The 25,635-nt window shown below is 38.6% G+C and overlaps 1 protein-coding gene and 1 pseudogene across 3 annotated transcripts in view; one reads left to right on the top strand and one right to left on the bottom strand.

Annotated features, from left to right (window-relative positions):
• Ift88 (intraflagellar transport 88) overlaps positions 1-25,635 on the top strand; it is a 125,860-nt gene that overhangs the window by 43,131 nt on the left and 57,094 nt on the right. For all 3 annotated transcript variants that reach the window (XM_070003169.1, XM_070003168.1, XM_070003166.1), the window contains 4 exons: positions 2,961-3,031; positions 19,956-20,042; positions 21,850-21,949; positions 25,090-25,176. In XM_070003169.1, the coding sequence (XP_069859270.1) occupies positions 2,961-3,031; positions 19,956-20,042; positions 21,850-21,949; positions 25,090-25,176 (345 nt within the window). The remainder of the gene's footprint in view (positions 1-2,960; positions 3,032-19,955; positions 20,043-21,849; positions 21,950-25,089; positions 25,177-25,635) is intronic.
• Positions 10,936-17,251, bottom strand: LOC138813596 (double-strand-break repair protein rad21 homolog pseudogene; annotated as a pseudogene).

Here is a 25,635-nt window from a genome sequence, read left to right on the forward strand (position 1 = left end):
GATATTTTGTTTCCTCGGAGCCACTGGTAGATGGCTTCGGTGGGCTGACTGCCAGGGGATGGAAATCCCAAGAGGGAAAGTGCCCCCCGAGATGTTTCTGGACCTGTCATTTTTCTGTTACTCTGACAGCTGGCTTGTGGACTTTGAACATGCCATAAAATTTTTTTAGAGTCCCTTAGAAATTTTCTTGAAGTAAGTCTCTGCTTTGACTTCTTTCTGCATGGTTTCTGTATTCTGGGGATCAATCCATATGGAACGGTGGGTATAACAGAGTGGACACACTTGGTAACCTATCCATTACCTCCAAGGGTAATGTGAGGTTCTGTTCTGTAGGGCGGTTGAGAGAGACCACTTACACTGGCAAGTCTGACTTTGGTTGATTCCACCTGGCATCTGGTCTGGCCATGGTTGGGGTGGAGGGCTGTTTCTGGACAGTCTACTTGTTAATCTGATAGTGTTCTTATACAATACAGTAGAGTTCAGCTTGCTGAGTGGGGGTGGCAGGCCCGCTCAGCAGACTCGCAGTCCTAGTAGGGATGAGCTGGGGGGTCTTACTAGGCCACAACTCAGCCTTTGGTTTTTGTCTTGTCTTGTTTTTGGAGCTGGCACCAGTTTTAAGTATGGATCGTGTTTTTGTTGCATATTTGGACATCTCTGGGGGAATAAAAGTTCCAGCCTCCTCCTGGGCCCAGTCATAGCACAGCTATGTCTGTCTCCCTGTGTCGTGTGGAAGTTGACAGTTGGATACATGCAGTTGCAGGCCTGGTTTGGTCCTCTAGCAGTCTGGCTAAAGAGAGGGATGTGGGCCTGGTTCAGACATTTGGCTGGTTCTGGCAATGTAAAAAGTCGTAAAGTGCTCTTGTCTAAAAATGGATGAAAGAATCAGGTCAGTTTAATTTTAAGTGTCCCCCACTCAGCCTTCCTCCAACTGAAGGTATTCAGAATCTGTGTAGTGAAATGTTGTATATAATTTCCAGTTTGGAGTAACACATTGTTTTTAATGACATCTAATTCTAGAAACCTCTTGGTAAAATAGGGTAGGGTTATAGCTTCCTGGCTTAATGGGGTTAGTGCTCCTGAGTCAGCTTGAAGAGGTTACAGAAGATGGATGTTCTGAGGCAGGATGAGATTAAGAGAAGAGGCATAGAAAACAGTGGTAACTTGTGTGCTTGTGAAGACTGCATTTGGGAAAAATGGTTACAGGCTCAAGACTAATGTGTCTGTCTATATCTGGTTATTCATCACTCTGGTAAATTGCCCTGGGCTTCTGCTTAAAACTGTCTTGAAAACCAATAGGGTCTTAGCCTGCCAAGCCTATGGAATGTATCCTTCATCTATGTAAAATTTTGCAGAAAATTCAGCAGGAGGTGTGACAATCCATCAAAGCCACTGGGAGATACTAACATAACCCAGCCAAGATCCAGCCTATCTCTTCCAATCTGCAGATTCTATTTAGAAAATGTTCAAGGATGGCCTGTTATTATCTGCTGGACCTGCCTCCTCCCCCAAAGGGAGTTTAGGATTTGGTCCAAAAGAAGTATTAAAAATCATTGATTTGACTGTGCATGAAGCCAGTGGGGAATGTGAGAACCTGAAGGTCAGGAAGTCCTCCCCCCTCCATGTCACACTTGCCATAAGCTTCTGAGGGGTGGGGCATCAAAGGGCAGCTTGGGGGGGTGGGCCACTGGATATAGAGAAGAGGGAATTCTGGGGGAAGAGATAGGGAGAGAGGGAGGCAAGAGAAGTGCTTCCCAGAGCAGAGCAGTGCCCAGGCTCTCCTCAAGCCTGAGGGGAGACCTGGGTGGAGAGTCCCACGAATGCCCTGACCTGCAGAGAGGCCTGTGCAGAGCCAAGAGACCTACTCAGAGCCAAGAAGCCTCTGGAAAGGCCTGCCCAGGGCTGAGAGGCCTGTGGAAACGTCTGTGAAGATCCAGTAGGCCTGAGGAGATCGAAGAAACCTTTGGAGATTGGAGAGGCCTGCGGAGAGTAGTGAGTCTAGCCCAGAGGCCAGTGAAAAGCCTTTAGGCCTGTGAAGAGGCCAGCACATAGGCCAGTGAAGAGCCAAGAGGCCTGTGGAGATTGAAAAGGCCCACAGAGAGGTGGAGAGGCCTGAAAAGATTAGAGAGACCTGCAGAAAGTCAGAGAGGCCAGCAGAGAGTGGAGCAGCCCATGAAGATCAGAGAGGCCTGTGGAGAGGTAGAGAGGCCTGCGGAGTGGTGGAGAGACCTGTGGAGAAGCGGAGAGGCGAGGCTTGTAGGAAGGAGGAAAAAGGAAAAAAGCTTACCGCCTTGGAGGTTGCAGTTGCTCCTAGTTCTAGGACAGGGTTGCAGACCAACGAATAAAACTCCTTTGTCACTTTTAACAATTCCTCAGTGGGGGAAGAGGGAGGCTGGGAAGGGATGAGAAGGGTAAACAAAGGAGGATAAGAAATGTACTCATTATCTTGCCCATGTAATCGTAACCCCTCTGTACAGTATGTTCACAAAAAATAAAAATAAAAAAAAGAAATGTACTCATTACCTTGCTAATTGTAACCCCTCTGTACATTATTTTCACAATAAAAAAATGAAAAAAATTCTTCAGTGGATTTTCTCACTCATAAGTTATTACACTAACAACCACAGGTTCTATGCATTTAATAATCCTTTTTCTTGCCTGACCCTTTTATTTACTCCTCAGAATATGTGCTAATTCATTGTGATAAGGAATGAGACGAGAGAAAATGAAGGTCTGCTTTACATTAGGATAAAGATTTACCAAGACTGTAGTATAACTCAGTGGGAGAGTGCTTCCATAGTTTGCAAAAGGTCTTAGTTTCATTCCCAGCACTACATAACAAACAAATCAACAAATTCACAAAGATAAATTTACATTTTGTAAGCTCATTATTTGTTTTTTTGAGATTAGAATGTCATAGTTTTTGGTGTTTACTTGACTGTTACCCAATTTTATTTTCCCAGGATGATCCCCATACTAACTTACTGATTGAAGCTATAAAAAATGATCATCTCAGGCAAATGGAACGTGAGAGGTAACATTTTGGATACTTAATAATGAGAACACATTCAATCATTTCACAAAAACTTATATTATTAAGTATAAGTTTTTGTGAAATGATTGAATGTGTTCTCATGGTTTCTTACAGAGCTTGTTATATTCAGTAAATTCTTTGAATAATACTGTAATTTCACCATTTCTGTATTTTTCTGGATTCCCTTTCCCCTTCAAAATAACCTGTCCTCATACTTTTAATTATTCTTATTCTTACTATTTTTCTCTAATTCTTTTGCAGACATTTGATACAACACTAGAACTCTTTTTATTTTATTGTTTTCTTACACATTATTTGTTTTGAACCCTAATTAAAGATCAAGTATAAGAGAAAAAAATTATATTTTTTGTGTTCTTTAAAATCTGTTTCTATTTTTTTTCCCGTTGGTCATGGGTCTTAAACTCTGGGTCTAGGTGCTGTCCTTAAGCTCTTCAGCTCAAGGCTTGTGCTCTACCACTTGAGCCACAGTTCCACTTCCCATTTTCTGGTGGTGAATTGGAGATAAGAGTCTTATGGACTTTCCTGCCGGGGCTGGCTTTGAACAGTGATCCTCAGATCTCAGCCTCAGTAGGTAGGATTACAGGCATGAGCCACTGATGCCTGGCTTGTTTCTACTTCTGATTCAAAATGGATAGGATCTCCAAATTATCCCACTCTATGGACATTAGTGAGTGTCCAATAATTGATTTACATACATTGATCTATCCTTGGATCCCTGGAATGAAACCAACTTGATCTTTTTAATTTATTGCTGAATTTTTTCACTATTGTTAATATAGTGTTAATATACAGAAGAGTTGCAGTTACATGAATCAGATAATGAGTAATGAGTACAACTTGTTTTTTTTACCATGTTTCCCCTTCTGTTTCTCTCTCTCGGTTTTCCCCTCCCATCCTACCCACAACACATCCAGTTCATTTTCCACATGGTATCCAGTGAGCACCATTGCTGCATTTGTTTATCCTGTTCCACCTATTATGTGCCCTTCTATACTCTCCCAAATAAAGACTAACAAACAAGACAAAAGGAAAGAAAAGAAAAACAGAAACAATAGTAACTGAAAATGTCTCTTGTTTCCTTTTCTTGGAGTTCATTTCATAGAATATTAGTTTATATGATCATCTGGACATAGCCATCAAACCTTTGTCCACCACTTCTATAAATATCCTTGTTTGGCCTTAATATATGAATGACTAGAGTCCTGTATAATGTATCATGTCCTAGTATGTATGCATATGTATGTGTGTATTAATCAGTAATCAGTTTGTTTACTTTTAGATTTATAAAAAAATTCTAATTAATATAAATAAGGGAAACCATGCAGCCCATGTTTCTTTGGCTCTGGATTTTATTGGAAATTTATACCTATGTTTATTATTATAGAATTTGGTTGATAATTCTACGATAAGAAAATATTTCGTCTTTGTTTGATTTTAGAATGAGTGTAATATTGGTTTCATAAAATAAGTTTGGTGGTGATTCTTCCCTTTCTCTTTCATAAAAGGTTTGAGAAGTATTGCTGTAGTTTTTGTCTTTAAAGGTAGAATTTGGCAGTGAATCTTTTGGGTCCTGGGCTTTTCTTTATTGGAGGATTATTAACTGTTTCAATCTTTTGCTTGTGATCTATTTAAATGGTTTAATTTTAGTAGGTTATATGGATCTAGAAATCTACTTTCTTTTAGATTTTTCTAGCTTATTTTAATATAAATTTTCAAAGTAGTTCCTCATGATACTCTTGATTTCATTAGTGTTTGTTGTGATACCTCCATCTGTATCTCAAATTTTATTAATTTGGTTCTTTTCTCTCAGATAAATTGGTTAAGGTTTATGAATCTTATTTATCTTTTCAAGAGGTCATCTTTGTGTTTTGTCTTTTTTTTGTGGGGGGAGGGTCTGGTTGTGGGGCCTGAACTCTGGGCCTGGGTGCTGTCCCTCAGCTCTTCAGCTCAGGGCTAGTACTCTACCACTTGAGCCACAGTGCCACTTCCGGCTTTTTTCTTTTTGCTTATGTGGTACTGAGGAATTGAACTCAGGGCCTCATGCATGCAAGGCAAGCGCTCTATCACTGAGCCACCTTCCCAACCCTTGTCCATTTTTTTCTATAGATTCTTTTTGAAACTTTTCCTCAATAATTTCTTCCCATCTTTCCATCTGCTAATTTTGGGTTTATCTTGTTTTTGTAGGAGCTTAGAATGCATTATTATGCTACTTATTTGAAATCTCTGAGTTTTTTATGTAAGTACTCATAGGTATAAACTTTCTTCTTAACACTGCCTTTGCTGTATCCCAAAAGTTCTGTTTTTCATTTTCATTTTCATTAGATTTTACAAATATTTTCATATCTCTCCTATTTCTTCAATGACCCATTGGTCATTCCTTAAATTGTTATTCTATCTTCTTGGTTTTGAATAAATTCTGTGGGTTTTTTCTTTTTGAAGTTGAGTTCTAGTGTTGGTCAGATAGAATACAGAGAATCATTTCAATGTTCGTATGTTTGCTAAGATTTAATTTGTTCCTAAAATAGGGTCTATTTTGAGAGTTGGATGCTGGTGGCTTATGCTTATAATCCCAGCTAGTCCTACCCTTGCTGAGATCCTAGTGTCATGGTTTGAAGTCAGTGAGACTTATCTCCAATTAACTACCAGAAAGCCGCAAGAGGAGCTATAGATCAAGGTGGTAAAGTGCTAGTCTTTAGCAGAAAAGCTCAAGGACAACACCCAATCCCTGAGTCCAAGTCCATAACTGAACAAAAAATTTAAAAAAGGGAAAGCTTTATTTTTGGAGAGTTCCATAGCTGTTTGAGCTGTACAATGTGTCATTATATAGCTGCTGGATGAAGTACTTTGTAGATATATGTTAAGTCCATTTTATTTAATGATGATGTTTAATTCTGAGGGTTTTTTTTGTTGTTGTTGATTTCTTTTTTAGATCTGGACGTTCTATCTATTATTGAAAGTAAGGTATTGAAGTTTCCCACTGTCATTGTCTTGAGGTTCTATCTGATCTATGCTTTTAAATCCACAAGTGTTATTTTAATGAAATTGGGTTCATTGGCATTTGGCCCATATATATTAATTAACAACTATAGTTCCCTCTTACTGGATTGTTCCCTTAGTTAATATGAAATGACCTTTTTTCTGTCTCTAATTTTGGTTTTGAAGTCTACTTTATCAGGTATGAGTATGGATAGTCTTGCCTTTTTTTAGAGTCTATTTTCATAGAAGCTCTTTTTATACCCTGTCACACACCTGGTGTTTGTTGTCAGTAAGACACATTTTTGTGGGCAACAGATGTTTAGGTCTTGCTTTTTAATTTATTCTGTGTTTTGATTGGAAAATTCAGACCATTGCCAGGTGTCAGTGGCTCATGCCTGTAATCTAAGTTACTTAGTAGGCTGAGATCTGAGGATCATGGTTCAAAGCCAGCCCGGGCAGGAAAGTCTGCGAGACTTTTATCTCCAGTTAACCACCAGAAAACCAGAAGTGGCACTGTGGCTTATGTGGTAGAGCTCTCGCCTTAAGCTGAAGAGCTGAGGGACAGTGCCTAGGCCCAGAGTTCAAGCCCCCAACCAACAAACAAAAAATTGAGACCATTAATATTTAGTGTTACTATTAAAATATACATGGTAGCTCGGTGCCAGTAGCACAAGCCTGTAATTGTAGCTACTCAGGAGTCTGAGATCTGAGGATTATTGAAAAGCTTGTTGGGACAGGAAGGTCCATGAAACTATTTGTTTTTGTTTTTTTTTGGTCCTGGGGCTTGAATTCTGGGCCTGGATGCTGTCCCTCAGCTCTTCATCTCAAGGCTAGCGCTTGAGCCACAGCGACACTTCCAGTTTTCTGTGGTTTATTGGAGATAAGAGTCTCATGGACTTTGGTGGCCAGGCTGCTTTGAATCACGATCCTTAGATCTCAGTTTCCTGAATAGCTAGGATTACAGGTGTGAGCCACCAGTGCCCAACCATGAGACTTATCTTCTGTTAATCAACAAAAAAGCTGGAAGTGGAGTTGTTGCTCAAGTGCTAGAGTGCTAACTTTGCACAAATAAAGCTCAGGAACAATACTCATGTATAATAAAAAAGTATCTTAGTATCTGCCATGGTTTTTGATTTTGCTGTGCTTCATTTTTTCTGACTTCATTTAGTATTACTCATCTAATGAGATTTATTTTTCTCCCCTATTTTCATGGTCATGTTTATTTTTATTTTTGGTTCATGTCCTGGGGCTTAAATTTGGGACCTGGGCTCTTTTGCTGAAGGCTAGTGCTTTATCAATTAAGTCATAGCCCTACTTTTGGTCTTTTGCTAGTTAATTGGACTTTCCTACTTGGGCTGGTTTTTTTTTTTTGTTGTTGTTGTTGTTGTTGTTCATAATGTAGCATAGCTATTTTCAAGTAAAATATTAAACCCAATAAGCAACAAAAATCAGACCAGCAAAATGTTTAACAAGAAACTAATGAACTTTCTATAATCAAACATTCAATTATCTACAGTGTCTTTTTACAAGGGGGAAACCCATTGTTTATAGGCACATCATATCGAAAATAAAATTTCAATAGCAATCTTAAATAATTACCTTTCTTTTTTTTCTTTTTCTTTTTTTTTTTTTTTTTTTGCCGGTTGTGGGGCCTGAACTCTGGGCCTGGGCGCTGTCCCTCAGCTCTTCAGCTCAAGGCTAGCACTCTACCATTTGAGCCACAGCACTACTTCTGGCTTTTTCTGCTTATGTGGTGCTGAACCCAGGGCCTCATGCATGCAAGGCAAGCACTCTACTACTGAGACACCTTCCCAGCCCCAAATAATTACCTTTCTTAAACTGAATTATTAGAACAGTGATTATGAGGTCACATATTCAAAATATTTTGCACAATTTTAGGTTACTGGGTATACATGGCAGTCTTGTTGGGAAAATGGAAAAGAAAGGAAAAAGAAAAAGCTGGACTCTGTTCTCAACAGGCTAGCACTGCTAATTGAGCAACAGTGAGGAATGCAGCCTTTCTGTGGGCTTACAGGCTGAGTTAAAGTGGGGATTTTGAGCCAGGGGTTTTACAGAGTCTGAGCGAGGAGACAGGAGTTACTTGAATTTAGTATGAGTGGGGGTATGTGACTGCAGATGCAGGCAGAGAGTAGGGTATTTCCTTATCCAAGGTCTCAAGCTTTTTAATGTTCAAATAATTCTACCTCTGTCTTGCCCAGATAAGTGTGTCCTTCACAGGGTCCAGTTCTGTCTTCTATCCTCTTAATCCCTTTCATGGCTCAGTCTCTCAGCCTTACAGGATAGGCCCACAATGAAATGTTTATAGCCATACTCAGGTCAGATTGTCTTGCCTGTGTCAAGCATATCCATGCATGCCTGGGGTAATAGTGTGAGGGTCAATCCATCAAGTCTGAATTTTAAAAGTGATTTTTCTTCTCACAAAAGTTCCAATACTTAAGCTAGAACTTTCAGCATAATTTTGCCCTAAGAATTTAAGTCACGTTTTGCTAACTATACGACTCATGTAATTTGTGGTACTGATAATGGGAATTCCCATGAGCCACCACTCAGACAAAATATATACCCAATGGAAAGTCTTTATTAACCAGCCAGTAACCATACTCGGGTGTTGAGTACCCAAGTTGTGATAAGCCTGCCTTCCAACCAAGTCAGGTTAATATACCCCTCACCTAGGGTTTGGAAATTCCCTTTGTTCCTAATCTACAGCAAGCAAGCAAGCAAGCAGGAAATAATATGTTCAAATCTAAGTGCATTATGTTCATCTATCAAAACCAAGCTGTTTCCTAAAACTAGGTTCTTTCTGAAGCTTATCAATTCCAAGCAAATGGGAACTAAACTGTTTCCTGAAGCTTATTATCCACAGAGAAACCATTAGTTTTTTAAAAATATTTTTTATTGTAAAGATACTGTACAGAGTAAGGTAATGAGTACTGTTACCCCCTCCTTTGTTTTTCCCTTACTATCCCTTCCCTCCCCACCTCCCCAACTCCTCCCTCCCCCATCCTTCCCCCCAGCCCTGCCAAAGTTGTAAAGTTTTTCAACATAGTGTCTTGTACATCTCATTGTTACAATGGGTCAACCTGTACCCTTATTTCAGCATTTTGTTATTTACCTTCCCCTTCCCAAATTAGAAAAAGTATATACAAGATGCAGGGCACATGAATCAAATACAGTGACAACAGGGGTTATACCATAGGGGGAAGAACATACAAAAACAAAAACAAAATCACATAGTACATAAAAACAACAGCAACAAAGAAAAAAACTCTTGTGTCCATATCTTGGGGTTCATTTCGCTTAGCATCATCTTATATGGTCATCTGTACATAGCTTTTGACCTTTTCTGCTTGTCTACTAAGATTATCCTAGATGTATAGTAGTTATTGCAAATAGGGAAACAATGGGACCTATGTTTCTGTGGGTCTGGCTTACTTCACTTAATGTAATTTTTTCCAAGTCTTTCCATTTCCTAACAAATGGGGTGGTGCCATTCTTTCTGATGGAGGTATAGAATTCCATTGTGTGTGAGGGGCACCTGGATTGGTTCCATATCTTATTAGTTATGGCGAATAATGCTGCAATAAACATAGTTGTCCTGGTAGCTTTAGTATGGCTTTGTTTGTGATCATTTGGGTAGATGCCCAGAAACGGGATTGCTGGGTCATAGGGGAGCTCTATGTGGAGTCTTTTGAGGAACCTCCATAATGCTTTCCAGAGTGGTTGAACAAGTTTACATTTATACTCCCACCAACAGTGTAGTAGGTTTCCCTTTTGGCCACCTCCCCTCCAGCAAATGTTGTTACTAGATTTCTTGATTATAGCCTTTCTGACTGGGATGAGGTGGAATCTCAATGTTGTTTTGATTTGCATTTCTTTTATGGCTACAGAAGTTGAGCATTTCTTCATGTGTCTGTTGGCTATTCTTATTTCCCCTTCAGAGAAGTCTCTCTTTAGGTCTTTAGCCCATTTATTAATGGGGTGATTTCTTTGAACATTTGTTTTCAGGGGTTTAATGTTTTGAGTTCTAAGTATATTTTAGATGTGAGGCCCTTGTCTGTTGTAAGCCATTAGTTTTTACAACATTGTTTGCTTCAAGGTTAAGTCAAAATCTATTTAATTTTTAAGTAGTATCCCCTTTTGGGAAGTAGAAGATTTTCTATTTTGATGATCTGAGTACTCAAAACATCTTTAAATCTGGTTATAGCCTCTGGAAAGTCAGAAATACTTTAACAGTCCTTCCACATTACCAAGTCTATTTCTGCATATTTTGGAGCAGTACTAAAACGACAGAGTTTAGGACAGAAAAATTTACCAGAAAAAGTTAAATAGAACAATTGACAATAGAGGTGAGACCTATTTTTTGATAGCCAGAGGAGGTCAGTAAGGCACAACACAAATTTACATACTTAGGCTTCTTAGGGAACTACACATTGAAAAAAATCTCAAGATAACAATCTTTTTATTGTTTTAGGTACTATGCCCAAGACCTGCATTCATCAGATTATTGCTTTTACTGATGGGAAGAGATTGTTTCTTCCTGTCTTCCTGTCCGAAGGACAGATACCATAGTTTCAAATTCAACTTCCAGGTATTTTTTTAGGCAGATTTTCCTTTTCAACATAGTAATTGAGAATTAAGATAAAAAGTAATGACTTTTGACTGTTCTTTAGTATTATTTAGTGCACCAGCATTGCACACATCTATTCTGAAAGTAGTTAAAATAACTTTGTGACTCTTAGTCCCTGTAAGCAGTTTCCTTTAGTGATCAAATGGAAAAATTTAAAATACTGGAAAAAATGAAAAAAAGAAAATGCAGAGTTTTATACAGACAGAATCTAACAATTCTCTTAAAGAATTTTTTGTGCCCTACACACAATTTGTATTCACTAGTGTATGAACACTAGCTTCCAAATAATATAGAACCTTGGTCCAGGTGTTATAATGATATCACTGTATTGCTCCAAAGCTTGGTGCTTTTTAAGAATCAAAAAGTTGTAGAAGTTTGCTGTGGTCTGCTTTTGGCTTGTGTCTTGACATAATTCAAACAAACTGATAGATTCAGCTCAAGTTTTGGCAAGGGCTTACCAAAGGCCATGGAGCATCTCTTTTTGTTCCATCTCCTTTCATCTTGATCCTGATCACCCCTTGAAGCATCTTCACCTTCCTCCTCTTCATTTTCTTTTTTTTTCTTTCTCTTTCACCTTCTCTTTTTCTGGCAGAAGTTCTAACTCTGGAATTAGTTGAGAGATATTAGGAGGTTCTTCTGGGGGAAGTTCTACAGGTGGTATTTCCATCTATTTTACTTGCTGAGGCAGCATCACTGGCTCTGGGTCAATTTGTTTAGCCTTTTGCTAGCTTCCTGCAGTGTGGGTTGGGGGCATGGCTGATTTACTCATCCAAGTTTTTCTGCCTGCCTCCACAATTGACTCTTGGAGGTGGCTTGGCTCCTCCAATATGGGCTCATTGATAACATCACACTGTTGATGCTGATAGTCTTCTCAGGAACCTCTGGATTTTTAAATTCTTTGAGGAACTCATCTAAATTATCTGCCTCTCCACCTTTCCTTCTTTTTTCATGTCTTCTGGAACAAGTGGTATAAGAAAGCGTGTAAAAAGTTTCAGTAGTCTGCCATTCCATGAAGGCTGAGCAGGTAGAGAAAAGTTTTTCCATTCCTCCTGTCTCTTTCCACATCATCAATTTCTTGGTGGGTAGTACCAGATCCAAGGTTGTAACAATATCAGAATAACCACTAAGCTTGGCTCCAGTGATCTTGCTATCTAACTCTTGGATGCTGTCAACAATTAGCTTCCTTTTTCTCTTGGCTTTTATTTCTTTCAAAGTGTTATCAATGGGCTACTAAGCAAATGCTTCTTCCTCATTTGCAACAAGTGTTGTTTGATCAATTGTAGTTGGCTTTGGTTCTACAGGATCTACTGAATGAGGATTATTAGGCCCACATAACCATGAGCAGGCTACTCTGGTAGCATTACTCCTGCCTCTGAGATGCCACATGTCAAAGATGCCACCATTGTTACTGCTAATCAGTTTGTCATTCAATATTCCAGCATCATTTCTTTATGCTCCTTATATTGGTTGTCATATTCTAGATTCAGATTACTGGTACTCTGTTCAGGCTCTAAGAGGAGGTTAGAAGTACTAGAACTCCTCAAAAGCACTGTCTTCTTATTTCATGATCATCTATTCCAAAGTCACCAAAATCATTTTGTTGTTGGATATTGATGTTCCCAGCTTTCTCATGGTTATCTCTTCTACTCTACTTTGGTTTAGGCTGAACTGCTTGGCTACATTGATGCCATCTAAGTCTGGCAGTGGCTGATCAAAGTCATGAAATTCTTTAATAAAGTAATGGTACTGTAAGCTGCTTCTTGATTTTCCTCAGTCAGGTCAACAACACCTGGCCGAAAAGCCATCTTTATCTTACAGTCTGCAAGAAGATATTTGGCTTTTCTGTGATAGTTAAACTACTTGCAGTAAGAGATATGCTGATATTTGCAGTGCCATCTTGACCTTTGGTAAGATGATACTTTCCACACTGCTCTCTAAACTATACTTGAACATATGGACTTTAGTTGGCTTCTTATCCAGTAGGCTGCCAGTCAAATTTTGATCAGAGGCCCTCTTACTGAGAACAAAATGTGAGTAGAAATGGTTCTGGTTTTCTGTGAAACAAAAGGAAATCTCTGAAGGCCTGGAAACTGTTCCTGCCCCCAACCTGTGAAGGTGCGGTTCCCAGCTGTGGGTTGGTTGAACTTGGGCTGGTTTTGAACCACAATCCTCACATCTCAGCCTTATGAGTATTTAGTATTACAGGTGTGAGTCACTAGTCTACAGTGGTTATGTTTATCTTGCTTTTCTGTGAGTACTATTCCTTTATCTATTTTCTGTGGAGCCAGTTCAAGTGGTCTTGTTTTAGTATTGGTTTATTATGGAAAATTTTTATTTGCCTTTCACTTATGATTGATAGCTTTGCTTAGTAGAGTAATCTAGGTTCCTGGTTGTTTAAATTTTTAAAATATATCATTTCACTTTATCCTTTAAAAAAATTCCTATTGATATATCTGCTGTTATTCTGATGGGTTTCTATCATAAGTGACTTGATATTTCTCTTTGGTAGCTTTTGATATTCATTCCTTGTTTTGCACAGTTGCATGTTTTAATTGTGATTTATATTGAAGTGGTTCTTTTCTCTTTTTTTTTGATTTTTTTTTTATTGTGAAAATACTGTACAGAGGGGTTACAGTTACCTGGGCAAGATAATGAGTACATTTCTTGTCAAGCATTGTAGCCTTCTCCTTTGTTTCCCCTTCCCATTCCTTCCCATCCTCCCCCGACCCGAAATGGTTCTTTTCCGGTCTGGTCTATTTGGTATACTAAAAGCCACCTGTATCTGAATGGCTTGTTTTTATTCTCAAATCTTGTGAAAATTTATCCTATTATTTTATTGAAAGTATTTTCTAACCCTTTGTTTTGCACCTCTCTCTCTCTCTTTTTTTTTTTTTTTGTCCATCGTGGGGCCAGAACTCTGGGCCTGGGCACTGCCCCTCAGCTGTTCAGCTCAAGGCTAGCACCCTGCCACTTGAGCCACAGTGCCAATTCCAGTTTTTTTCTGCATATGTGGTGCTGAGGAATCGAACCCAGGGCCTCATGCATATGAGGCAAGCAATCTACCACTGAGCCAACTTCCCTCTTTTTCAAAATTTCATGATTCATAGGTAGTTCTTTTTAATAGTATACTAGAGGTCTTGTCTTGCATGTTCCATTTGTATTTCTTAAGGTTTTTTTTTTTTTTTTGGTCGGCCGTGGGGCTTGAACTCTGGGCCTGGGCGCTGTCCCTCAGCTCTTCAGCTCAAGGCAAGTGCTCTACCACTTGAGCCACAGTGCCACTTCCTTCTTAAGTTTTTTTAAAAAAATTCTTCATCTCATTCTATCACATCTACTGTAGTCTGATCAACTCTACTGGATAGACATTTCCACTTAAGTTTTTTATATTTGGTGCATTTGGCTTTTCTCTTGTAGGGTTTCTGTCTTTATTGACTTCTTTTTATATCCTGCATTGTTTTCCTTACTTTATTCAGCAGCTTATTTGTATTCCCTTAGAGTTATGTCAGCTGGTTATTTGTATCCTCTATTACTTTATTTAGCTTTTTTTTTTTTTTGCCAGTTGTGGGGGCTGAACTCTGGGCCTGGGCGCTGTCCCTCAGCTCTTCAGCTCAAGGCTAGGACCCTACCACTTGAGCCACAGCACTACTTCTGGCTTTTTTCTGCTTATGTGGTGCTGAGGAATCGAACCCAGGGCCTCATGCATGCAAGGCAAGCACTCTACCACTGAGCCAACTTCCCAGTCCCTATTTAGCTTTTTCTTTCATTTGTTGATCATTTTTATATGCTTTTGAGTTGTTTTCCTTATTATTATGCTTAGAGTCTGTTACTGTGGTGTTATTGACTATTTGGAGGTGTAATGTTGACTTGTTTTTTATATTTCTTGTGTTTCTGAGTTTAGATTTATACATCTGAGGCTAATAGTTGGACGTTTTAGTCATCTATAATTTTTCATTTAAAGTAAAAAAGGAAGATCTCAAACCGAATGAATAAAAGGATAATCTATACATTCCAACAAAGATATTATAATTACTGAGTACATTTTTTTAAAAGTCTGGTATATTTTTAAAGCAGTCATCATCATCATCATCATCATCATCATCATCATCATAAGCAATCATAATCATGTTTGAATATGAAAAAGTAGAAAAACTGCACAAAAGAAGTAATCTCAGCATATATATATGTATATATGGCATAAAAATAAAATGGAAGTTTTAGAAAAAATACAATAAAAAAATAAAAAATACAATAATTTAAACAAAGAGTTTAGTGGGTGAGTTTTATGGCCAGACTACCACATTGCCCAAAAGATAAAGAATTACAGAGTGTCTTAGGCAAAAATCTTCAAGGAAATATTAGGAAACCAGAATATTAAAATATCAAGTGAGATTTTTTTCCAGGAATGTGATAATGGTTTTAGATTTGAAAACAAACATAATAATTCAGAATATTAGGTGAGTGAAGGACAAAAACTAGAGGTCATCTCAACAGAAAATAGAAAAAAACGGGACAAATGCTTATGTGATGAAAAGGCAAAAATTCCAACGTTACAAGTAAATAGGAAGCCCTTCAGTCCAGTAAAATATCAGTGAAATTTTCATCACTAACAGTATACTGTCTAAATACTTTCCCTGTGAGATCAACACCAAGATAACAATATCTACTGATGAACATGTACCAGAGGCTCTGGCATTGCTGATTTGGAAGAAAGTTCCATGTTGTACAGGAAGGTATAAGTTTGCAAGTGGCATGATCTTGTATAGAGGAAATCTTAAGGAGCCCACTAAAGCTATTGATTCAACAAGATTTAACAAAGTTGCAGAGGGAAAGTGTCAACATATAAAAATCAATAACATAGTATAGAAATTCCTTTTAACACTGTTGATCCAAAAAATTAATAGTGACATTTAATATAGCATAAGAATTATTAAGAATAAATTTAGTAAAAATGCAAAACTTACATTATAAAGCATCATTTAAATCAATATAAGAAACTAAATGACATTGAATGTTTATGAATATACGTAAATGTCTTTAAGATCAAATACTCTGCCATCACAGCACTGTTTTTCAATAGGGGCACGCTGATCCTCAAATTCATGTGGAAATAGAAGGAGCCCAAAAAATTTTATTTATTTATTTATTTATTTATTTATTTATTTATTTATTTATTTATTTTGGGTCCGGTTGTAGGGCCTGAACTCTGGGCCTGGGCGCTGTCCCTCAGCTCTTCAGCTCAAGGCTAGCGCTCTACCACTTGAGCCACAGCGCCACTTCCGGCTTTTTTCTTTTTGCTTATGTGGTGCTGAGGAATCAAACCCAGGGCCTCAGGCATGCAAGGCAAGTGAGTGCTCTACCACTGAGCCACCTTCCCAGCCCCTATTTTTATTTATTTTATTTTATTTTATTTTTGTCAGTCCTGGGGCCTGAACTCTGGGCCTGGGCTCTGTCCCTCAGCTCTTCAGCTTAAGGCTAAAGCTCTACCACTTGAGCCACAGTGCTACTTCTGGCTTTTTCTGCTTATGTAGTGTTGAGGAATTGAACCCAGGGCCTCATGCATGCAAGGCAAGCGTTCTACCACTGAGCTACCTTCCCAGCCCCCCAAATAATATTTTAAAAGACAAGTAAAATTGGAGAATTCATATAAAGCTATACCAACTAAAACAGTATGGCTTTAGCAAAAAGATGGGACATGCAAATCAGTGGAAGAGAATTGAGTTCAGAAATAAACCATTGTCAGTGAAAGTTCTGAGACAGTTTAGTGGGGGAAAGGCTAATCTTTTTCAACAAATAGTGTAAAAGAATAAAGTGGAGCTTCTCTCACAGAAAAGTTATTTCAGAATGGGCAATAGACCTAAATGTAGGAACTAAAACAGTAAATCTTAAATCTTAGAGAAATAAATATTACAGTCCTTGGGTTAGACAGTGGTTTCTTTGAAAGAATACCAAAAACACAAGGGATGAAAGAAAACAGGAGGTAAAAAGTGTATATATCATCAAAGTTAGAAAGTTCTGTTCTTTTAAGGTTTCTATCAAGAGTGAAATTATAACCCAGTGAGTGGGAAAAATATTTGCAAATATATAAATGACTAAAGAAGGGGATTATTTCTAGACTTTGCAGATAACAAAGAGGCAGTAAACAAGCCACTAGCTTATAGTCCTAGTTATTCAGGCTCAGATTCAGAAGTTGGCAGTTCAAGGCTACCCTGTAAAGCCAAATTCGGAAATCCTTACCCAAAAGACCACCAGAGACGGTCACCAATGTAAAAGCAAAGGAATCTTTCTTGCAAGCTCGAGCTTGCCCCCCCCCCCCCATAACGCTGAGAGACCTTGAGCCAGGGTTGCAGCACTTTTTATACACTTTTTTAGGGAAGGCAGGGGCTTTGCATACTTGTTTCTGGAAAGGACCAGAAACAAGTTGTTGGTTAGATCAAGGGGGCTGATGTACTTTAAACTGGTTGGCTTGCACCACAGGGGAGTCTCATGAGGATACTTGCTAAACTGCAGGGTGTCTGGTTTAGATAATGGTCACTAGACCCTAGGTCTTCTGGAATTTCAGATTTCGTAATTCCAGGCATTGGGCTGAAGTGGGTCAAGGGTTAAGTTGCAGAACTGAGATGGGCATCTTAAGTGAAATGGAGTTGCTTAGGTTCCTCAACCCCAAGTGTAAAGTCTGCTAGCCTCTATCTCTACAATTACCAGTAAAAAGCAGGGCAGGAGGCTAAGCCTTTGTAGTCTAGCTAGCTAATTAAGTGTGAGGTGCTGAGTTCAAACCCCAGTACCACCATCCTCCAGCCCTCTCCTCCTGCTCCAAAAGGGACAGTAACTCAATTAGAATGTGTAAAGGATCTAAATAGACATCCATATAAAAGCACAATTAGCACTTGAAGAGATGCTCACGTCAGTAGTTAGGGAAATACAACTCTGAACTACAGTGACATACCATTTTACACCCACCAGTAGAGAGAACTATATTACAAAAGATAAACTTTGTTGAGAATGTGGAGAAAATGTGCTGATAGTGAAAATATAAAATGAGCCATCACTGTATGGCTCATTCCCTGATTCTTTGTATAGGTTGATCATATTTCAATGTTCTGTTTTCATATACGTATAAAATATGTTGACCTTGTTCACCTTCCTCTCTCATGTTGGTACATACCCCCACAACATAACTTGTTTACTTACCTGTTATTTATTCTTTATATTAATTGTACCAACCAGTCTCATCATGTTTTCTTAAATCAGGAACACACTTTTAAGATTAGACACCATGACTGTGTAGGGTTTATTCAGATGATGCAAGTTGGTTCATTACTCAAAAAATTACCAGTTTATTCCACCATATTAGCAGGTTAGATGGAACTATCCCATTTTAAGTCAAAAAAATTTCTCTCCATTTCTGGATTTTTTAAAAATTCTGGATATGTGTTGAATTTTGCTCATGCTTTTTTTCCCCCTGCATCATTTAATGTGGAATATTACTCAGTAACAAAAAAGGATGAACTGGCTGGGAATGTGGCTTAGTGCTTGTCTAGCATGCATGAAGCCCTGGGTTCATAAACAGAAAAAGCTTGAAGTTGGTGCTGTGGCTTAAGTGGTAGAGTGCTAGCCTTGAACAAAAGAAAGCTCAGGGACAGTGCCGCGCCCTAAGTTCAAGCCCCAGGATTGGCCAAAACAAACACACACACACACACACACACACACACACACACACACACACACACACACACACACACACACACACACACACACACACACACACACACACACACACACACACACACACACACACACACACACACACACACACAGAAAAGGATGAACTATTGATGCATATAACTGTTAGGGTGGATCTGAATGGAATTGTCTTATGAATTCAAATATTCCCAGCTACTATAGATTATTTAACCCCCATTTACATAATATTCTTAAAATGATTATATTATAGAAGTGGAGATTAGACTGGTGGTGTCAGGAAGTTTAGAAGGATTAGTATAGGGGTGATGGGAAGGTAGTGTAAGAAATGGAAACATCCTGACTATAATAACGGATTGTAGGTTGGCAAAACTGCGTGAATGGTACAAATGCATGTGAATATACAGTTGTCTCAAAAATGTTTAATAGCAAGAAAGTTACAAAACTGGTATCTAATGACTTGAACTATTTCTTATCAGTACAGCATATTAAGTCTGCAGAACAAGTTAAAAATGTTTTGTACACTTTAGTCCACTTCAAAAACTGCTATGAGTATGGTAATTCGGTCTTACTACTTGACTGCATACTTCTTTTATTTAATTTTTTTTACATTTTTATGCAAGGGGGTTTCACTGTGATATTCCCATACATGTATACAATATTTTCTGATCAGATTCACTCCCTTTCTTTTTCTTTCTTACCCCTTAAGCCTTTCTTGAAACAATTTCAACAGGCTTTATTGTTCTATTTTCATACATGCATATAAAGTAATTTGGACCATATTCACCCTTATTCACTCTCCTCCTCTCACTAGTACCCACACCCATCAGATCCTGTCATTCATTTTTTTCTGTAGTACTTGACACATGCATATGTTATGCTTTAGTTAGATTACTCTTATTTTCCCACATCACCGTCAACCCATGATTCAACAGTTTTCAGCGAATTTTCTTATGCTGTCCTGTATGGGCATCATGTATTTTAATAATATTTACCCCCATCATTTTCTTACTGTCACTCATTACTCTGCATCTACTCAAACAGTCCCACAGTTATAGTCATCTCTGTCTATATAGATAGGTAATTAGACAGGGTCTATATGTGTATGTGCGGCATATTTTATCATATATATCCACAGTATGTGGCATATGTGTGGCATATATATATATATATATCTACACTATATATAAAATGTTATTGTGTTATATATAATGCATTATATATAAATGTGTGTATTTGTGTGTATACAATGTATGAATATATGTATGTAGATATACATTACATACTACTTCGTTTTCTTGGCTTTTTTTTTGTCAGTCCTGGGGCTTGAACTCTGGGCCTGGGCACTCTTTCTGAGCTTTTGTGCACAAGGCTAGAGCTCTATCTTTTGTGCCACAGAGGACTAGTGACTCAGGAGGCAGTCATGTTGCTAGTTATGTTTCTAGTTTTGGTTTTTAGCATGAGTTAAGTATATTTTCTGTGGTGTGTTAGCTTTGACTGACAGTGCTTACACATTTTAAGAAATGAATCTTAAAACTCTTTTATATCAATTTCTGAATGCAACTTTTGTTTGTTTATTAATAGGAAAGCCATGGCAGAAAAATATATCATGACAGCTGCAAAACTCATTGCACCTGTAATTGAAACATCTTTTGCTGTAGGTTATGACTGGTAAGAAATAAATGGAAATATATTTGTTAATAGAGTTTTTGTAATTTATGTTTTGACTGATTTAAAATTACTATTGTCATTAGGAAAGCAAATGGTTAGTATTGGTTTGTATTTGTTAGGCAGACAGTATTATATGGTATGGTTAATAGAAACTATTGTAAATGTTCTGGAAGATAATTGTTATTACTGTTTTTGTCATTTTGTAACATATGTGCTGGGACAGGCAGGTTGACATTTGTTATGACTGCTTCCTTTGTGTGTGTCCCAACCCATGTTTTCTTCTTGCTTAGTGTTTCTCACTTTTTTTTATTATTTTATCAGTATCACTAAACCTTCCTGGTTGAGTTAAAGTTTTAAGAGTACAGTATAACTGAGAAAGTTGAGTTAGAAAAAATATGCTGACTGCCTAAGGCCAGATAGTTAATTTTAGTGATTTTTAAGCTATATGTTCAGGGGCTGGGAAGGTGGCTCAGTGGTAGAGCGCTTGCCTTGCATGCCTGAGGCCCTAGGTTTGATTCCTTAGCACCACATAAGCAAAAAGAAAAAAGCTGGAAGTGGCGCTGTGGCTCAAGTGGTAGAGCGATAGCCTTGAGCTGAAGAGCTGAGGGACAGAGCCCAGGCCCAGAGTTCAGGCCACACGACCGGACCCAAAAAAAAAACACCCCAAAACAAAAAAAACCTATATGTTCATTGAAATTGCCTGGTTACTTGTTAAAAGTAAACATAAGGTCTGGACAGGTGGTATAGTGTATGTATATGTATGTGTGTGTATGTATGTGCATGTGTGTATATGTGTGTGTGTATGTGTGTTTGCCCATTTACCCAGCACTCTTCGTTAAAAACAATACTTTCTCTATTGAATGGTTTTGGCATAGTTGCCTAAAACTAATTGGCTATATGTTTTGAAACAACCTGGTCCTAGTGTATAAGTCCTAGTCTCAGCATTCCATAAAACCAAAGAAAGAGGCAGGCTGATCTAGGCCTGCAGAGAGTATAGTTTTTGGAAATGTCTTGGGTACAGCAAGACCAGGTGGAGCCCTGTGATTTTTCAAAAAATGATCAGAACAAAAGTGACTTTACCTAGGCCATTTTTTCCACCTATAAAATAGAAACAATCCTCTGAGAATTGAGTATGAAATTCAGTAATACTCATAATGAAATTAACACCATGCTGTTTTATATTAAGCAGTAAATGTAAGGATCTATCACATTCATCCTATGGAACCATGTGGAGGCAGGCACAGAAGAAAGAGGAGAAAGATTATTACAAGGTTTATTAGAGGAGCCTCTCTTCCTCCCCCTGCTCCCCAGGGAGCACATGGCATCCTCCACTATCTAGGTCGCAGCAGGGTTTGGGGATAGGAAGTGAGGTAGATGGGAGCTCAGGTGGGTCTGGGAGGAGAAAGGAAGGGGTTAGCTGTATGGTGGGAACTCCAGGGCAGGGAGGAGCTGAGGTCTGGGTAGTGCTCAGGACCAAAGGTGGGCATAATGCTTACAGTAATATCCTGTACTTTCTGAGAACAGATATATTAAAGTTTTTTCAAAGTAAGACAAATTATGTAGAATGTTTCTTACTGTAAGAGCATTAAGAGAAAAAAATATAGGACTGAGGATTAAGACCTAGCTCATTGATAGAATTCTTGACTAGTATGTGAAAACCCTAAGTTTGTTTTCCAGCACTGGAGGTGTGTGTGGGAGGCGGCGAGTGGGGGAGGTGAGGACCTTTCAAAAGTCACTTTTAGGGAATCAGCAGGATAAATGTGTTAAAATAAAATCTGATAATTTTTTTTCTTTTCCTTTTTTATAGGTGTGTGGAAGTAGTGAAAGCTTCTCAATATGTAGAGCTAGCCAATGATCTGGAAATAAACAAAGCAATTACATACTTAAGGCAAAGGGATTTTAACCAAGTAAGTTTGAAAATCAATTTTCAACAGCATTTTATATGATAATTTTGGTTCAAGACATAAACCAGAGAAACTCCTTTATAGACAGTTTGAGGCCCTGAGTTCAAACTCTATTCCTACTAAGAAAAATGTTATCAAAACTATATTCTAGTCCAGGGTTTAAGTTCCTTCTGGCAGTTTTCAGATGACACACTAAAGTGTTGATATTTCCACAGTCGTGCAAGGACGGCCAGCCTGATGTGCTTCCTCTTCTTGCCTTCTTCCTGCCTTTCTCCTGTTGGCTGTTTTCAGTGTTTGATTTACTTATTGGTGCTGCTCTGAGAATGAAAGATTCCTTCCATAGCTAGATATGGGATCAGAATCTCGAATCTCATTGGTATCACTGCTGCCTTGCTGCTTTGGGTGGAGGTGGAGTGTGTGTTTTCCCTTCAGCAGCCTCTCCAATGGACAAGGCTAACACAAGACTAGAAGTCATAAAGTGCCTTAAGAAAAAGAGACAGTTTTAAAAGAGAGTGAACAGTGGAAACTAAGGTTTTTACTTCATGAAACCAATGGTTAGTGCTTGCAGGTTGAACACTCATCTGACTCAGAGCCAGCATCCTGTCCATGCCTACACTTTCTATTTTCTTCCTACTTAAGGATCTTCTTTTTGTCTGAGAGATCATATAAAGAACTAGCCACTTGCACAGAGTAAGAGAACATATTCTATTTAGAGAATACGTGAACAGAGGGAAGCTGGGTGAGAGAGCCTGAACCAGTAATCCCAGCTACTTTGGAGGGAGAGATAAAAGGATTACAATTCAAAACCATCTAGGGGGAGCAGGGGTGGGGGGGTGGGGGAGCTAATGATGCCTTTTCTCAAAGAATAGGGTTGACAAGGTTTTTTACGTCTCTAATTCCAGCTACTCAGAAGACAGACCAAAGGATATAGTCAAAGTTCTCCCTTGACAACACCATGAGATAGTATCTGAAAAGCAAAACTAGAAAATAGAAGGACTGTGGGCATAGCTCAAGTGGTAGAATACTTGCCTGGCAAGTACGGTATTCTGAGTTCACTCCTCAGTACTGGAGAAAAAAAAAAGAGAGAGACAGACAGAAATAGGGACCAAGAGTAGAATGACATATTTTCATAGTGTTACTAATTTGCTGTAATACGTGGAGCACTTTGAGCACAACACACTGAAAATTTTTTAAAGAATCTGTATATCTTTTTGCTTTTTTGATCATCCTATCCATTGTCACTAAAAATGTCACCTACAACTTTCTGATTCTTTGTACTGCTTTCACAGTAGAAGTTAGTAAAATGAGACATTGGTCTTCATGTTATCTTGCAGAAGTGATCATGAGACCAAAATAATAGTGTGAAGTATAGGAAGAAGACTAGTTGCTTGACATCTTATAGCCTCTTTAGAAAGGTACAATGCATTGCCATAGCTAATGTTTTAATAGTATGCCTATCAAATCAAAGAATTAACTCTTTTTAACTCTTATTCTTTTGTTACTGGCTATATTTATCCTAGATTTTCATTTGCTGTTGCTCCCCTTGCTATTCTCATCCAAAAGACTTTTGCATGGTCAGCTTGCAGTGTTATTTACTGAGAGAGAGAGAGAGAGAGAGAGAGAGAGAGAGAGAGAGAGAGAGAGAGAGAGAGAGTGTTTGTGTGTGTGTGTGTGTGTGTGTGTGTGTGTGTGTGTGTGTGTGTGTGTCCATCTATATGGAGGCCTGAACTCGGAGCCTGTTCCTGAGCTTTTTCACTCAAGGCTTTCAGCTTTTTGCTGGTTAATTAGAGATAAGAGTCTCACAGACTTTTCCACATGGGCTGGCTTTGAACCTGATCCTCAGATTTCAGTTTACTGTATAAATATGGTAAAAGGTTTAAGCCACCACCACTTAGCTAAGTTATTGATATTTTAAATGTTCTTTCTAATATATGTTCAACATAACTGATTTAATTTTCTTCTTTTGTGCTCTTATAGGTATGATGAGGTAGGTGCATTAATATAATCTGAGTTGGAAAAGAACATTAGGCTAAATAGAATTAGGTTGACCTATCTCATAATTATTTGGTAAGAAGATTTACATAATGTTTAGAATTGTTCTCTATGTCAGAATGGTTTTTTCTAGTCTAGTGTGTAATAGCCAGAAGCAGAATTCCTAGATTATTGTATAAAGAACAGATTTGATTATGTCCTTTTGGTAGGACCTTTCCAGGTCTTACCTCCCATTATGGAGGATGAACATTGAACCGATTCACATGATTGACAGGCTCAGTATTCACTGCTGACCTTTAGCCAATCTATATACTGTTTTGATTTTTTTTTTCTAGTCTTGAGGATTGAACCCAGGGCATCACACATGCCAGACAAACACTGTGTACCACTTGCATTATTTCCCCAGCCCTGTAGTTGTTTTTTTTTTAAACTTTTAAATTTAGTATGTGTGTGTGTGTGTGTGAGTGTGCATGTGTGTGTGTGTGCACGTGAGTGCCAGTCTGGGCTTGAATTTAGGACTTGAGTGCTGTCCCTGGACTTCTTTTGCTCAAAGCTAGTGCTTTACCCATTGAGTTTCACAGACTTTCCGAGTGGGCTGGCTTCTAATCACACTCCTTAGATCTCAGCCTCTAGTGTAGCTAGGCTTATAGGTGTGTGCCACTGGCACCCAGCTTTGCTTTATGTTTTTTTGTTTTTTGTTTTTGTCAGTCATGGGGCCTGAACTCTGGGCCTAGGTGCTGTCCCTCAGCTCTCCAGCTCAAGGCTAATGCCCTACCACTTGAGCCACAGTGCTACTTCCGGCTTTTTTTCTGCTTATGTGGTGCTGAGGAATTGAACCCAGGGCATCATGCATGCGAGGCAAGCACTCTATCACTTAGCCAATTTCCAGCCCTGCTTTATATTTTGAAAACAGAGTATTGTTAACTTAGCCCAGGCTGGCTTTGAACTTGCAACCCTCCTGTCTCCATTTAGCCTCTCTTATAGTTAGGATTACAGGCAAGTACCACCATACCTGGCTTAATTTTTCTTGACTATATTAACCCACCCCTCTTGTCATCCCTGGTCTAAGCCTCTACACTCATCATTTCTCCAACAGTGAGCTGAGTGATGCCATATTAAAGTGGTAATAACTGCAAATATTACATTTCTAGTCTGTAGATACCTTAAAAATGTTGGAAAAAAAAGACAGTAGAGTGAAAAGTGCAGCTGCAACTAACCTCTCAGGCCTGTATTTTCTGGTAAGTTTTGTTTTTTACAACTGTTTTTTGCATCTATGTTTTACAGCTATTTTTATATTGCTAAATTTCTGCCTGAGGCAAGGCCCATAAAGAAGGCTGGTAAAGAATAGAAGTGTAAGGAGTTAAAGAGAGGTTCTGGTGAGGACGTGTTCTGGGCCAAGGGTTAAGCTTGCAGCCATGATTGAAATAAAAAGCCATACCATTCAAGTACCTACCGGTACAAATCTAGACAAGAGCTGTTCAAGAAAAGGGATTGTAAGAAATGCCCTAGGTCTGGCCCAGTGATCACACCACATAGGAACAGGAAGGTTCCTGCAGCTCAAGTAAATGGATTGCAAGGCACTGATCAAGTGTGGCCCATGAAAGAGAGAAAACAGTGGATTGTTGGAAGTGCAGAGGCCAACTTATGCAGTACAGAGAGAGAGAGAGAGAGAGAGAGAGAGAGAGAGAGAGAGAGAG

The sequence above is a fragment of the Dipodomys merriami genome, unplaced genomic scaffold (genome assembly GCF_024711535.1).
Source record: "Dipodomys merriami isolate MVZ:Mamm:240054 unplaced genomic scaffold, mDipMer1.0.p SCAF_6, whole genome shotgun sequence".
Classification (NCBI taxonomy): Eukaryota; Metazoa; Chordata; class Mammalia; order Rodentia; family Heteromyidae; genus Dipodomys; species Dipodomys merriami.